The sequence below is a fragment of the Bos javanicus genome, chromosome 15 (genome assembly GCF_032452875.1).
Source record: "Bos javanicus breed banteng chromosome 15, ARS-OSU_banteng_1.0, whole genome shotgun sequence".
Lineage (NCBI taxonomy): Eukaryota > Metazoa > Chordata > Mammalia > Artiodactyla > Bovidae > Bos > Bos javanicus.
Genome location: NC_083882.1, coordinates 28,970,297 through 28,983,672, shown reverse-complemented (window position 1 = coordinate 28,983,672; position 13,376 = coordinate 28,970,297). Strand labels below are relative to the sequence as shown.

At 43.6% G+C, this 13,376-nt stretch overlaps 1 protein-coding gene across 7 annotated transcripts in view; it reads left to right on the top strand.

Annotated features, from left to right (window-relative positions):
- JAML (junction adhesion molecule like) overlaps nucleotides 1-13,376 on the top strand; it is a 31,801-nt gene that overhangs the window by 5,416 nt on the left and 13,009 nt on the right. For all 7 annotated transcript variants that reach the window (XR_009741137.1, XR_009741136.1, XM_061440453.1 and 4 more), the window contains 5 exons: nucleotides 126-188; nucleotides 3,390-3,544; nucleotides 5,205-5,430; nucleotides 10,865-10,977; nucleotides 12,774-13,011. Coding sequence is in view for 5 of the 7 variants with exons in the window: in XM_061440453.1 (XP_061296437.1) it covers nucleotides 146-188; nucleotides 3,390-3,544; nucleotides 5,205-5,430; nucleotides 10,865-10,977; nucleotides 12,774-13,011 (775 nt within the window). In the remaining 2 variants the exon portion in view is untranslated. The remainder of the gene's footprint in view (nucleotides 1-125; nucleotides 189-3,389; nucleotides 3,545-5,204; nucleotides 5,431-10,864; nucleotides 10,978-12,773; nucleotides 13,012-13,376) is intronic.

Genomic DNA, 13,376 nt, shown 5'->3' with positions numbered 1-13,376 from the left:
TCCTTGTTCCATGCTGCATCCTAGTACTTCAGAGAAAGACTGGCTCACAGAGGTACTCACTAGTGATTGGTTGAATGAATGAACTCCTCCTAACACTATTTTCTGACTTTTTGTTTTCTTTTAAGATTGAAAAATTGACAACAGCATGTTTTACCCACTGAAAGTCATCCTGATACCAGTGTTACTGGGTAAGTGGAAGCCAAGGGACCAAGGAGGGTATTTGATTTAAGTCTCATGTGTGTTCAGAAGCCAATGTTATGTATTTTCATTTCCCCTTGCTTTGCTGAAAACGGAAACCCCAGCCTGGAACTTTATAGTTTTGTTGAAACAGTTGTTTTAGAAGCCAGGTAGCAGACTCTTTCTTGGAAAGCTGAATATTCCTCTGTTTCTATTAGAAACAGAATGCCTTTTGGTCCTGACTGGGTGTTCTATGACCTTCTTACAGAATATGAAGAAAGTTTCTCACTTCCATTCCTGCACTTTCAACTGTTATCTTTATCAGGAAATGAAATCATCAAAGAGAGTCCCTAAGTCTCTGTAATTGTTTTCCTGCTTTAGTCATGCCAGCCTTCTTGCAGTTCCTCAAATGCACCAAGCTCTTGCCCAGTTTTTGATAGTTTCTTTTGCCTAGTACCGTCTCTCCCCACTTCACCCTAGCAAGCCTGCCTAAGCCTTCAGCCTTCTCCTTAAGCTCTACTTCCTTTTAAAAAGCCTGCTGTGGTTGCCTCCCTGAACCGGGTTGGAGTCTCCTGTTCCTACAGTGCTCAAGGCTGCTGCTTCTTGCTCATCTGTTGTCTTTTCATCCTTTAGCCCCCTTTCATCCGTTAGCCCCTTGTGTCTCTCTTTATCCCATCGATAAATTAATTAGGTGCTTTACTCTCATGACTTTTAAATTTGTTTTCTTAAAAAATTTGTTTTTTGAATTTCATTTAAAAATTTATTCTGTTTATTTATTTGGCTGTGTTGGGCCTGAGTTGCAGCACTCGGGAGCTTTAGTTGTGGCATATGGGATCCAGTTCCCTGTTGAGGGATTGAACCTGAGGTCCCTGCACTGGGAACTCAGAGTCTCAGCCACTGGACCACCAGGGAAGTCCAAAATTTTTTATTTTATTGAAGTATAGTTGATTTATAATGTGTTAATTTCTGCTGTGTAGCAAAGCAATTCAGTTATACATATATACATACCGTTTCATATTCTTTTCTATTGTGTTTATCACAGGATATTGACTGTTGTTCCCTGTGATATACAGTAAGACCTTGTTGTTTATCCATTCCATTTTTCTCTTCTTTATCAGCTTTTTGGACTTTGCATGGTGACCTAAAGAATGACTCAGCAAAGTGCACAAAAGAATGGTCTTTGCTTTAATTCCAGGCAACATAGCATTTGCACACACATGCAGTTAGACACGTGCGCGCACAAGAAAATAGTCCATATTAGAGAAGTTTTTTCACCATGGAATCAGGGTTATAATAATCTCAGGGGCTTCCCTGATAGCTCAGTTGGTAAAGAATCTGCCTGCAATGCAGGAGACCTGGGTGTGATCCCTGGGTTGGGAAGATCCCCTGGAGAAGGGAACAGCTAGCCACTCCAGTATTCTGGCCTGGAGAATTGCATGGACTGTTTAGTCCATGGGGTTGTGAGAGACTTTCACTTTCACTTTCTTTTCTTTCCAGAGATGGGTGAAGCAGCCTGCAGCATTTTGCCCTTCCATCAGAGACTTAGCAATCTAACCCCCTGTGGAGTTGCCTGGTGACACTGGGCGACCAGGATTGTACTTCTTTTTTTTTTTTTTTCATCTAATAGGATTGTACTTCTTGATGGAGAGGTTTTCCTCCTCTGTAGAAAGTCTTGATTTCTTCAGTTATTTCTGTACAAAGGCTGCCGGTCAAGTCTAAGTTTCTGTCCGCTTTGCTTGCTGCTCTTACCTTCTAGCAAGCTCATTTAATTCTACAGTCAGCACTCTTCATATCACATTATACAGCTTCTTATCCCTTTAACCACACTTGAAGCTGCTCAGTTCTTCCCTACAGGAAAATTCCAAATCATTTTTGGAGGTACTTTTGATTTCTTTCAAAATAATTTCCTCCAGAGGGTGGTGAGTTCATGTTTTCTTTCCCATCTTCCCCACTGTGTGTGCCTGCTGTTGGGCAGGAAGTTAACACTCTTCTCTTGGAACAACAACTTGGATGGAGAGGCCGGTGCATTTTGTTTATACCCAAATCCATTCACTTGGCTCTTCTTTGATGGGAACTGGCCAGCATCTGATTGTGTCTTGCTGTGGTTGTCTCTTTGCATACAGCATGTCTTATAAAAACAGAAAAATCCATGTGATGGTTTTCTCTTTAGAAATGGTTTTCTCTTTAAGTGAAAAGAGAAATTACTTGAACAATGGACAGATATTGGAGGGGTATGATGAAGATTAACCCCTAGAGGCTGGAAAGCCAGGCTGAGGGCAGACCTGGAGGGGGCAGGTGGGGAGAAAGCAAACAAAGGAAATTCAAGGGAGGGGCCGTGCTCTGTGTTGACCTAATTACAAGGATCTGCACTACGGCCAGAATCAGCTGGCACACTCAGAGATAAGCTTTTGTAGAGGGACGAAAAAAGGAGAAAAACTGAGGGAAGCAAAGTTACCTGTGAACTGGCCTTTCAGTTAGGGGACTGGTGGGAAACTAGGAGCCAGAGACATCATCACCTGCTTAGAGGCATCTAAATTCACAACCTCAGGGGAGAGACTTCAGGGTTTCTCTTCTTCTTATTTTTGTTTTGTTTTTTGGCCCTGCTACATGCCTTGTAGGATCTTAGTTCCCCAACCAGAGATTGAACCTGTGCCCTCAGCAGTGAAAGCACGGAGTCCTATCTACTGAATTGCCAAGGAATTCCCTCTCTTCTTTCTTTAGAAAGGAGATTTCAGGGATGAAGACTAGAAAAGAGAGAGGGTCTAGCTAGGAGCTATTGGACAGTATGAAGACTGTAGAAGTCCTTTGACTTGAGCCACGTGGGGGTAACCACAGGGTATTTTTGTTACCCTTGGGAATGCCACGCTGGGTTGAATTAAAGTCCTCTGAATACTTTGTTCACGTTGGGTTATCTGGGGAGGGAAGATGTTAGTTGCTTAGTCATATCGGACTCTTTGTGACCCCATTGACTATAGCCCACCAGGCTCCTCTGTCCCTGGAATTCTCCAGGCAAGAATACTGGAGTGGGTAACCATTCCCTTCTCCAGGGGATTTTCTTGACCCAGGGATTGAACCCAGGTATCCTGCATTGCAGGCAGATTCTTTACCATCTGAGCCACCAGGAAAGTCTGCATCTACTTGGAGATTAATACTAGTTTTTGTGTTGAGTGTGTTTGTCTGATGATGTTTCTCTTGCCTGTTGCCTTCTCTAGGTTATTCCTTGGGCCTGGATGACTTGAGTATTTCCGCCGTGGAGCTAACAGTCCACGTGGGTGATTCAGCCCTTCTGGGATGTGTTTCCCAGAGCACAGGAGAGAAACATGTGACCAAGGTAGACTGGATGTTCTCATCAGGAAAGCACATCGAGGTAACAAGGAGGAAACCCTGCTGTGTATTAGAAGCCCCAGCCAATGGTGTCAGAATATGGGGAGAGGGAGAATCAAGTCATCCCATGCCATGAGGTGGGGGGGGGTGGTTCAGGAGTTGGGTTCTGGAGCTCACCAGAACTGAGCCTCCTCCTAGTTTGAGCTCTTGGTGGTACACAGCTGATTACAATCAGCTGGGAAAGTTACTCAACCTCTCAGAGCTTCACTTCCCCATCTGTGAATAATGGTAATACTTTTCAGGTCATTGAGAAGCTAATGGGAGACATACACATAAAGTTCTTTTAGTTTCTTTTCTTTCCTGTTTCTCCCATTTGTGGAGTAGCATAGGTGGGTGGGAGGGGTGAGAAGAATGAAAACACATTGGTCTAGACAAAAAGAGTTATGGCCCAGGCACAGGGATGATGTCACTGTAATCTTTCAGGAGGGTGGAGAGTCTTTCGGCATTCTGCCGATCCATTTAAGTGCTGAATCATCTTTTTCTCCTTCATGGCTGCTTAAACTGTTAGGATTGGCGGGTTCAGCATGGCTGAGTGAGGGAGCTCTTTGGATTGGCAAAAGTGTATGAAGCCTCATCTGGGATTCTGTGGAGATAGATACTTGTGTATTGGTCTCATTTGTGAAATATACTCCAAGTAATGTATGACTAGCAATAAAGTCCTAAGGTTTTCAAATGAAATATTGTTTCAGTAGCTCAGAGCATGTTATTTCCATAATGTTACTATCACTCAAATGTTTGTTACTATTTATTTTTTTCAAAGATTTTTTTTGCTGCAGACCATTTTTAAAGTCTTTATTGAATTTGTTACAATATTGCTTCTGTTTTATGTTTTAGTTTTTTGGCCCCAAGACATGTGGGATCTCAGTTTCCTGACCAGAGATTGAACCCTCCTCACCCTCTGCACTGGAAGGCAAAGTCTTAACCTCCTGACTGTTTATTGTTATAGGAGGGGTATACCCATGGTCTAAGTGAAACTACGAACTCCCTATGGCTTTTCCCCCAAGTCTGTAAACCATTTCCTTTGATGACGCCTTCTCATGCCTTACGATGTGCTGCCTGGAGGAGGGTGGAAAGGAGAGGGCTGACCGCTAACACGGCAGGAATTCTTACAACAGCCAGTCTGTGGGGTTGCATTTAGATGCCATTGAATCCAGGGGCCATGGCAGAACACAGGGAGGTACTTTTCAAAAGTTGTGAGTTTGTGGAATTCCCTGGAGGTCCTGTGGTGAGAACTCTGTACTCTCACTGCCTAGAGTCAAGGTGCAATCCCTGGTTGGAAAACTAAGATCCCACATGCCGTGCAGCGTGGCCAAACAAACACCAAAAGTTGTGAGTCTGAATCACCAAAGTGATTTTCAGAGTAGGTGTTACATTTTACCTTAAACTATAAGAAATGAAAATGTGTTCATCCTGTTTCTCCAATTGTCATTGTCTAATAGAAGCCACAGAGTCTTGTGTCAGTTAAAGTATTGTCTGGCACATTCTTCTTATTCTTCTTCTTATTAATTGGGTACCAAGTACTTCTTTGATGCTGGTGGTGACAATGACTATGCTGCCTCCATGGAACAGGGGCTTTTGAACTCAGACTTCTGGGTCTGGTGCCATGGGCTTGAAATTTCCTCTGATGTTGTGTTGCCCTCCAGGATGAGTACGTGCTCTTCTATTACTCTAACATCAGCGTGCCTGTGGGGCACTTCCAGAATCGTGTGCGTTTGGTGGGGGACATCTTACACCATGACGGTTCCCTCCTGCTCCAAAACGTGGAAGAGACCGACCAAGGAAACTTTACCTGTGAAATCCGCTTCCAAATGGAGAGCCTCGTGTTCAAAAAAGTGGTGGTCCTGCATGTACTGCCAGAGGAACCCAAAGGTAACATGAATGCTTACTCAGAGAAGGGCAAAGGGCAAGAGATTTGGTGTGCAAAGAGGGATGTGAACTGATTTTGTTGAGTAAATCCTAGTCAGTGGGCTAGGTACTTGCCACGAAGTGAGTCCTCAATAAATGGTGCTCTCTATTTATATTAGTTTTTTTTTTTTATTATTAGTTTTTTAAAGTAACCCATAGAGGATTAAAAAACATATGATCTGTTAATATTTTTGGCTGCTCTGGGTCCTTGTTGCTGCTTGCGGCAGGGGCTACTCTGTACTTGTGGTGCGTAGGCTTCTCGCTGAGGTGACCTCTCTTGTTGTGGGTCATGAGCTCTAGGGCATGGGCTCAGTAGTTGTGGTGCATGGGTTTAGTTGCCCCATGGCACGTGGGATCTTAGTTCCCAGACCAGGGGTTGAACCTGTGCCCCCTGTGTTGGCAGGCAGATTCTTAACCACTGGACCTCCAGGGAGGTTCCAGTGGTGCTCTTTAAATAAAAATAATGATGATTATTATTTTATCATTCCTTTAAACATATTTCATCCTTATGAAAATTCTGTGAAGGGAGTACCGTGTTCTCCTTTTCATTTTATAGACATGTTAACTGAGGCTTAGAGAGTTTAAGTGACTTGCCTGAGGACATATATTTATTAAATGGCATACCCAATACTCGGACCCTCGTACCTCTGTCAACATAGTTCATGTTCTTTCCACTATACCCTGATGCTCCCCATGAGTTTTGCAGATTGATGTTGTCTCCATACTTTGTAGGTAACTATGTTTTCTGGGGGATATAAAAGAAATGAGCAGGTTTCCCTCATGTTCCTATTTATAAATAGCTTCAGTAGTTTGTTGGTTTTAAAAACATACTCTGTGGAACACTCAGGGTCCAAGGGACCTGGTGGGCCACACAGAGGGTGAGAACAAGGCAGCGGGGACAGAGGACCTAGTCACGCCAGGACCTCAGGTTTCCACCTCCACTACAACCGAGTCCTTTTCCTTTTTTCTGTTGTATTCTTGGGCTTCCAGGTAAGATTTTGTTTGAAGAAAGAATTCTGCTGCTTTAAAAAGTCTGAAAATCACAGAATGAAGTATCTTTAAATGTGTGAAATGGAGACTTCGCTGGTGGTACAGTGGATAAGAATCCACTTGCCAGTGCAGGGGACACGGGCTTGATCCCTGATCCAGGAAGATTTTACACCCTGTGGAGCAACTAAGTCTGTGCGCCACAACTACTGAAGCCTGTGCACCCTGGAGCCCGTGCTCCATAGCAAGAGAAGCCACGATGGTGGGAAGGCCGCACAGTGCAACTAGAGAGTGCACTTATTCTCCACAGCTAGAATAAGCCTGCACACAGCAACGAAGACCCAGTGCAACCAAACATAAACAACTGAAAAAAAGAAAACAACAAAAAAGTGTGAAGCGGAAGAACCGGCTCTGTTCTCAGGAGAGCTTGCTGTCTAGGGCAGGAGCTAGGATCTAGACCGCTCCCCCTGCCAGCCTGCTTAGGTCTGTCCTTTCAGTGAGCTCCTTTGGAGCACCCAGCTCTCCTCTCTGGTGACACACTCATCACACCTGTTCAGTTGTGTCTCCCTGTCCACCTGCATCCGTGTTCTTGGTTCCATGACCAGCCCCAGGCTCAGCACCTGGCACAGAGTACGCAGTCAATAAACATTGGTCAAATGAATGAAATCCTTAGGTGAGCATCTCTCACTTGAATCTGCTTTCTAAAAACATGAAGTGGTAGAAGGAATTGTGGAAGGTGGCCTCTGACCTCACTCCTAACTTCATACTAATACTTTTTATCAATTGCATTTTTTCTTTTGATTTCAAAGCTAGGGCTCTCCAGGAAGAAGAAATGAACCAGCTACCTGTGTCTCCCAAGGATTATCTTTGAGTTACCCCTTTCTTCTTTGTTCTCTGATGCTGGCCTTGAGAACATGCAAGCATGTCCTACAAAATGGTGCCTTTTCCTGCTTAGAAGAGGCACAGAGGGAACAAATCCAAAGGAGGCAATTTTAAGAGTTGAGTCCATGGGAGTAGGCTAGAGCAATTTTATGGGAGGCAGATATTTTCCAGTAGCCAGTGGAGCAACTTGTATTTACTTTTTCCTTCCAGCCAGAGTGGGGATAGCTCTGAGTGCTCACCATTTGCCTGGTGGCCATCTCCTCCCATGTGGAAACTCATGTACGGCTTCCTCCACGAAGTTTACTCTTCAGTTTGTAATTCTTCCGTCTTTCTACTGCTCCAACTCTTTTAATTCTTATTTTAAAAGCTAGAGACAGTTTTATTTTTCTTTTCTTTTCTCTCTCTCTCTCTTTTAAGAATTTGCTTCCTTGTATTCTGTGAAAGGATTTTAAGGCATCTGAATGTGTGTGTTCACAGATTATATAATTACACTATATAGATATATAATAGTTAATGAGATGTATAAAGAGAACAAAAAGTAATTGTTGCTCAAGCATGTGCATATTATTTCAATTGTGTGATCTGTATTTTTAAGATTCAAAATGAAATTAAAGTTTTCATAGCAGATGAATTGCCTGAACAATGTTTTGAGTTGTTCAGGGAGAGAAAATACTCTTATTGAAGAGACTCATGCACGTGATAGGTGGCATAGTAGGTGAGCTTTAGGTGACTTCTGGATCCTAACTTCATTCAGTTCAGTTCAGTCGTTCAGTCGTGTCCGATTCTTTGTGACCCCATGGACTGAAGCACGCCAGGCCTCCCTGTCCATCACCAACTCCCGGAGTTCACTCAGACTCATGTCTATTGAGTCGGTGATGCTATCCAGCCATCTCATCCTCTGTTGTCCCCTTCTCCTCCCACCTTCAATCTTTCCCAGCATCAGGGCCTTTTCAAATGACTCAGCTCTTCGCATTAGGTGGCCAAAGTATTGGAGTTTCAGCTTCATCATCATTACTTCATTACTCTAGCTATTTTTATTCTATTGTAATCTCTTCTCAATTTATGAAGGTCTGTGATACTAGAAAGAAAGAAAGTGAAGGTGAAAGTGAAAGTCACTCAGTCATGTCTGACTCTTTGAGACCCCATGGACTATACAGTCCTTGGAATTGTCCAGGTCAGAATACTGGAGTGGGTAGCTTTTCCCTTCTCCAGGGGATCTTCCCAACCCAGGGATGAAACCCAGGTCTCCCACAAATCCGGTCAGGCGGTTCTTTACCACCTGAGCCACAAGGGAAGCCCAAGAATACTGGAGTAGGTAGCCTATCCCTTCTCTAGCAGATCCTCCCAACCCAGGAATTAAACTGGGGTCTCCGGCATTGCAGACAGATTCTTTATCAACTGATCTGTCAGGGAAGCCCCATGATACTAGAAAAAGCCCACAAAAGTCCACCTAGTAAAAGCTATGGTTTTTCCAGTAGTCATGTATGGATGTGAGAGTTGGACCATAAAGAAAGCTGAGCACTGAAGAATTGATGCTTTTGAACTGTGGTGTGAAGACTCTTGAGAGTCCCTTGGACTGAAAGGAGGTCAAATCTGTCAATCCTAAAGGAAATTAGTCTTGAATATTCATTGGAAGCGCTGATGCTGAAGCTGAAACTCCAATACTTTGGCCACCGAATGTGAAGAACTGACTCATTGGAAAAGACCCTGATGCTGGAAAAATTGAAGGCAGGAGGAGAAGGGGATGATAGAGGATGAGATGGTTGGATGGCATCACTGACTTGATGGACTTGAGTTTGAGCAAGTTCTGGGAGTTGGTGATGGACAGGGAAGCCTGGCATGCTGCAGTCCATGGGGTTGCAAAGAGTCAGACACAACTGAGCGACTAAACTGAACTGATGATACTAGAAAGGAGGGAAGAGAATGAAATAATTAAAAGTCCATGTTTTAGAATCACATGTGACAGGCTGTAAATTTTAATTTAGAGAAAGTTCCTAATATTTGAAAGACAAATTTCAGTTGTATAGGCAGTTTTCTTACAAATAAAAATAATGTTAACTTACTGTACTTTTGCTCTAGAATCAGCCATCTTTCCACTTATGTGAGGTGGTAACAGTAAAGGGAGTGAGAACACATGGGCTTTGTTTTCACTCAGACCTGGGTGTGAGTTCTACTCTGCCTTTTACTGGCCGTGAAGCGTTGCACTCATTCAGTTTCTTTCTCTGTGAAACGGGAGAATAATAGTGCATATCTCAAAATATTGTAATGACTAGGTGATAACCTAGGTGTTTAGCACATGTCTGGTGTGTTGAAAGAATTCATAATATTTAGTTCTTATTACTGCATTTAAAATATAGGGTTCAATTTTTGATATACACATAGATTTAGAGGGCATTTCGTTTGCTATTGATATTCTTTGGAGTGAATTTTTATCACTTCCAAATTAATTCCCTCCATAGAGTTCCAAGTTCATGATATTTTCTTTTGCTTTCCTCCCATTGTACATCTTTTCTGCTGAGCGGGAAGTTAGTGTTCTGCCAGGGACACAATTTGGATGAAAAAGTTAGCTGATGTACTGTGTTGCTTTGTGAGCTTTGCTCAATGCTCTTTTGAAGGAACTCTGTCCAAATAAGACCTAGACTTGTGTCTCCCTTAAATACCATCCTGCCTTTAATATCTTGACTGAGTTTGTGGTTGATTTATATAGAGCACTGTTGAAAAATCAGAAGCATCTTTCTAATTATTTTCTTTTTCAGGGACTTCTTAAAATGATATAAGTAGTATGGGATCAGCTGTTTACACAAATAAGCAGGAGGAAGAGACTATGAGTTGGAAAGCCAAGAATGAGGGGGAGGGGGAGCAGGTGCAGAAGGGGGAACAGGTGGGGAAGTGGGGGCAGGGATTAAAATGAGAGAAAAGTCAAAAGGAAAACTGTCTGTTATTTGACCTAATTAGCAAGCAGTCCTGTGACCTGTAGTCTAGCCAGAATTGTCCTAAGCAAGTCCTAAGACAACTTGTAAAAGAATTAAGTAGAAGAGTCACCCATGATTCAGTTTTTCACCTGGGAGAGCCAGTGGGTTATTTATAAGAATGAGAGTTATTTCTACTTCCTGTTTATGTTAAGCAGATGTGGGTACTCAAGTGGGCGAACAGAAAGTGGAGGGCTTCATGGTTTTCCGTTCTTTATTACAGGCTTGAAGTGAAGTTGGGGCTTGTGGGAGAAGTTCTAGAAAAGGAGAAGGAGAAAGAAATTAAAGAGAAGCCAGAAAGTGTTTATTGACGTCAGTGGGACCCTCAGACTTGATGTGTGTTGGCAGCTAGAGGGTGCTGTCTTACCCTTGGGGCATCGTGTTGGTTTGATGAGAGGCCTCTGAATATTCTGGCCACACAGAGGGAAAGTGTGCAGTGTGTGGTGGTGACATTGGTTTTACTGCAGAGGATCTTTGGCTAAACATGATCTCTTCCAGAAGTTCTTTGGCTTCTAGAGATTATACTTTGAGTTTGACTTGACTTATCGTTTTATCCCCAGAGCTGATGGTTCATGTGGGTGATTCGACTCAGATGAGATGTGTTTTCCACAGCACAGAAGAGAAGCACATGAGCAGGGCAGACTGGATGTTCTCATCAGGAGAGCCTGCCAAGGTAAGGAGGAGAAGCCCTCGTTGTGTAGAAGAAGCCCCTGGCCAGTGGTGTCAGGACAGAGTGGGGACAACAAGAACCTAGGCATCAGGTGCCACATGGTGGTCTCATGAGGGCTTGGACTTTGGAGTTTGTTAAAAAAAAACAAAAACAAAAACAACTGGGCCTCTTAGCTTGGCTGGGCAATTTCAGCTTCCGGTTGGGAAAAATGACTAATGAAGATGATGAAGAAGTAGATGTTGCTACCGCTCGACTTTTTGGGTTGTCAGGATGCATCTAGGACATGGTGATGTAGAGCATTGGTTCATGACTTGGCTACTGCGTCTTGGCTTTATCCTTTCTCTCTCTTTTCCTTTTTATAGAATTCATGGAATAACAAGGGGGAATGCTTTTGGTGATCTAGCCAGGAAAGCAGTGGGTTAGGCATAAGAATGATTGTCTTATTTGGGTTGTTTTTGTGAGTTTTCTTCTGCGCCCCTTCACCCCATTTATGTGATGGGATTTTCTTTGTCTTCATGGATGTGTTGAATGTTGGGATTAGTAGTGCTGGAGGCCAAGATGAGGAGCGTACTTCACAGGGACTCTGAAGCAGTAAACAGCAGGTTAGTTCATTAGACCAGTAGATGTCAACTATGGCATGGTGATGTCCTGATGAGTCAAGCTGTGTCTTGAGAGATATCTCACATGACTTATCATTAATAAAAGTTAAGGTACCAAGCTTAGAAAAGATTTAGCTTTTACAAATGAAGACATATTCCAGGTCATCCATACAAAATGTCATTTACACTCAGTTGATTCCTATATGCTGTCCGAGTGGATCAGAAAGGATGGCTTCATGGTGGGGTCTGGGGAATTACATGTAGTTTCGGGTTCACCTCTGGGAACTCACTGTGTATTTAATTGTCACCCACCAAAGTGAGTCACTGCAGAACACAGGATGGTAGTTGACTTTTGTGAGTTATGAATTGGAATCACAAGAGACAACAGGTTTGGTGCCAGGTCTTTTCATTCATATTTGTGTCTGTATCCTCATTTCCTGTTCTTAAAAACTCCTAAAAAATAATGGTATTTATATACCTTTTTGAAAAATTCGGACACTTTTTTATTTAACAAGTATTTTTAAAGTGTCTGTTATGTGGTGAATACTCAAAGCTCCTGCCCTGGTGGGAGACTTACAATCAAGATGGAGGGAGATGCATAGAAGAATAGTGAAGAAGTAGGAATTTCCCTGGTGGTCCGGTGGTTAAGAATTCGTCTTGAGGGGGGAGCTTCTGGCTGGGGATAAAAAAAAAAAAAAGAATTCGTCTTGCAATGCAGGGACACTGGTTTGATCCCTGGTCAGGGAACTAAGATCCCACATGCTGTGGGGCAACTAACACCCAATGCGGCCAAATAATAGTAATAATGAAGAAGTATATACACAGTATGTCAGGTAACAGTAAGAGCTATGGAGAACAAGAAAGCAGGCTTTTGTGATTGTTATTTTATGTAGGTGGCCAGGGAGGCCTCACCAAAAAGGTAACATCTGAGTAGAGGTCTCGGGAAGTGAAGGAGGCAACCATGCATCTGTCTAGGTGGGAAGACTGTTCCAGGCATAGGGAGCAGCAAGTGCAAAGGCCCTGAGGCCAGCACTCAAGGAACAGCAAGGAGGTTGGTGTGGACACGTGTGTCCGTGGCTTTGTGTTTTCTGATACTTTCTGATGATACCTTTACTGCTTCTACACACAGGGCCTGTGAATCCCGAGAGCTCCCTCCCACCCCAGTCCTTCAGTCTCTTACATTTTACCTTTCCCTTCTAGGAGGAGATTGTGTTGCGTTATCAGCACAAACTCAGGACACCCATGGGGTACTCCCAGAACTGGGGCCGCTTCCTGAACCGTGTAAACTTGGTGGGAGACACTTCCCGCAATGATGTCTCTATAATGCTCCACGGAGTGAAGGAGTCTGATGGGGGAAACTACACCTGCCATATCTACCTGGGGAACCTGACATTCAGGAAAACCACTGTGCTGCAAGTGATCCTGAAAGAGTCCCGAAGTATGTAGCAACTGGCCGGGCAGGGAGGAGGGGCTGCATAGCCGGTAGGCAGGGGCAGTACCGGGGGGAAGCTGGAGAGGCTTCTAGGATGCACAATTTAAGGAGGCATCACTCTCAGGTCCTGTACTTGCCTGACCCTGATAAGCCTCGGACTTATCAAGCACTCCTACCCTGTGCTTGCATGACCTTGAGAGTAATCCCTCCTTAAATTTGGTGCCCTAGGCACCTTGCCTGCCTCACCCTAGTGCTTCCCTGATGGTAGGTCAAGGGAAAAAAAGATAATAATACTGAGTGAATGCCAACCCCTCTGCCAAGCCTCACTCATGGTTTCTGTAATATACCAATTTAAAGATACAGGAGCTCAG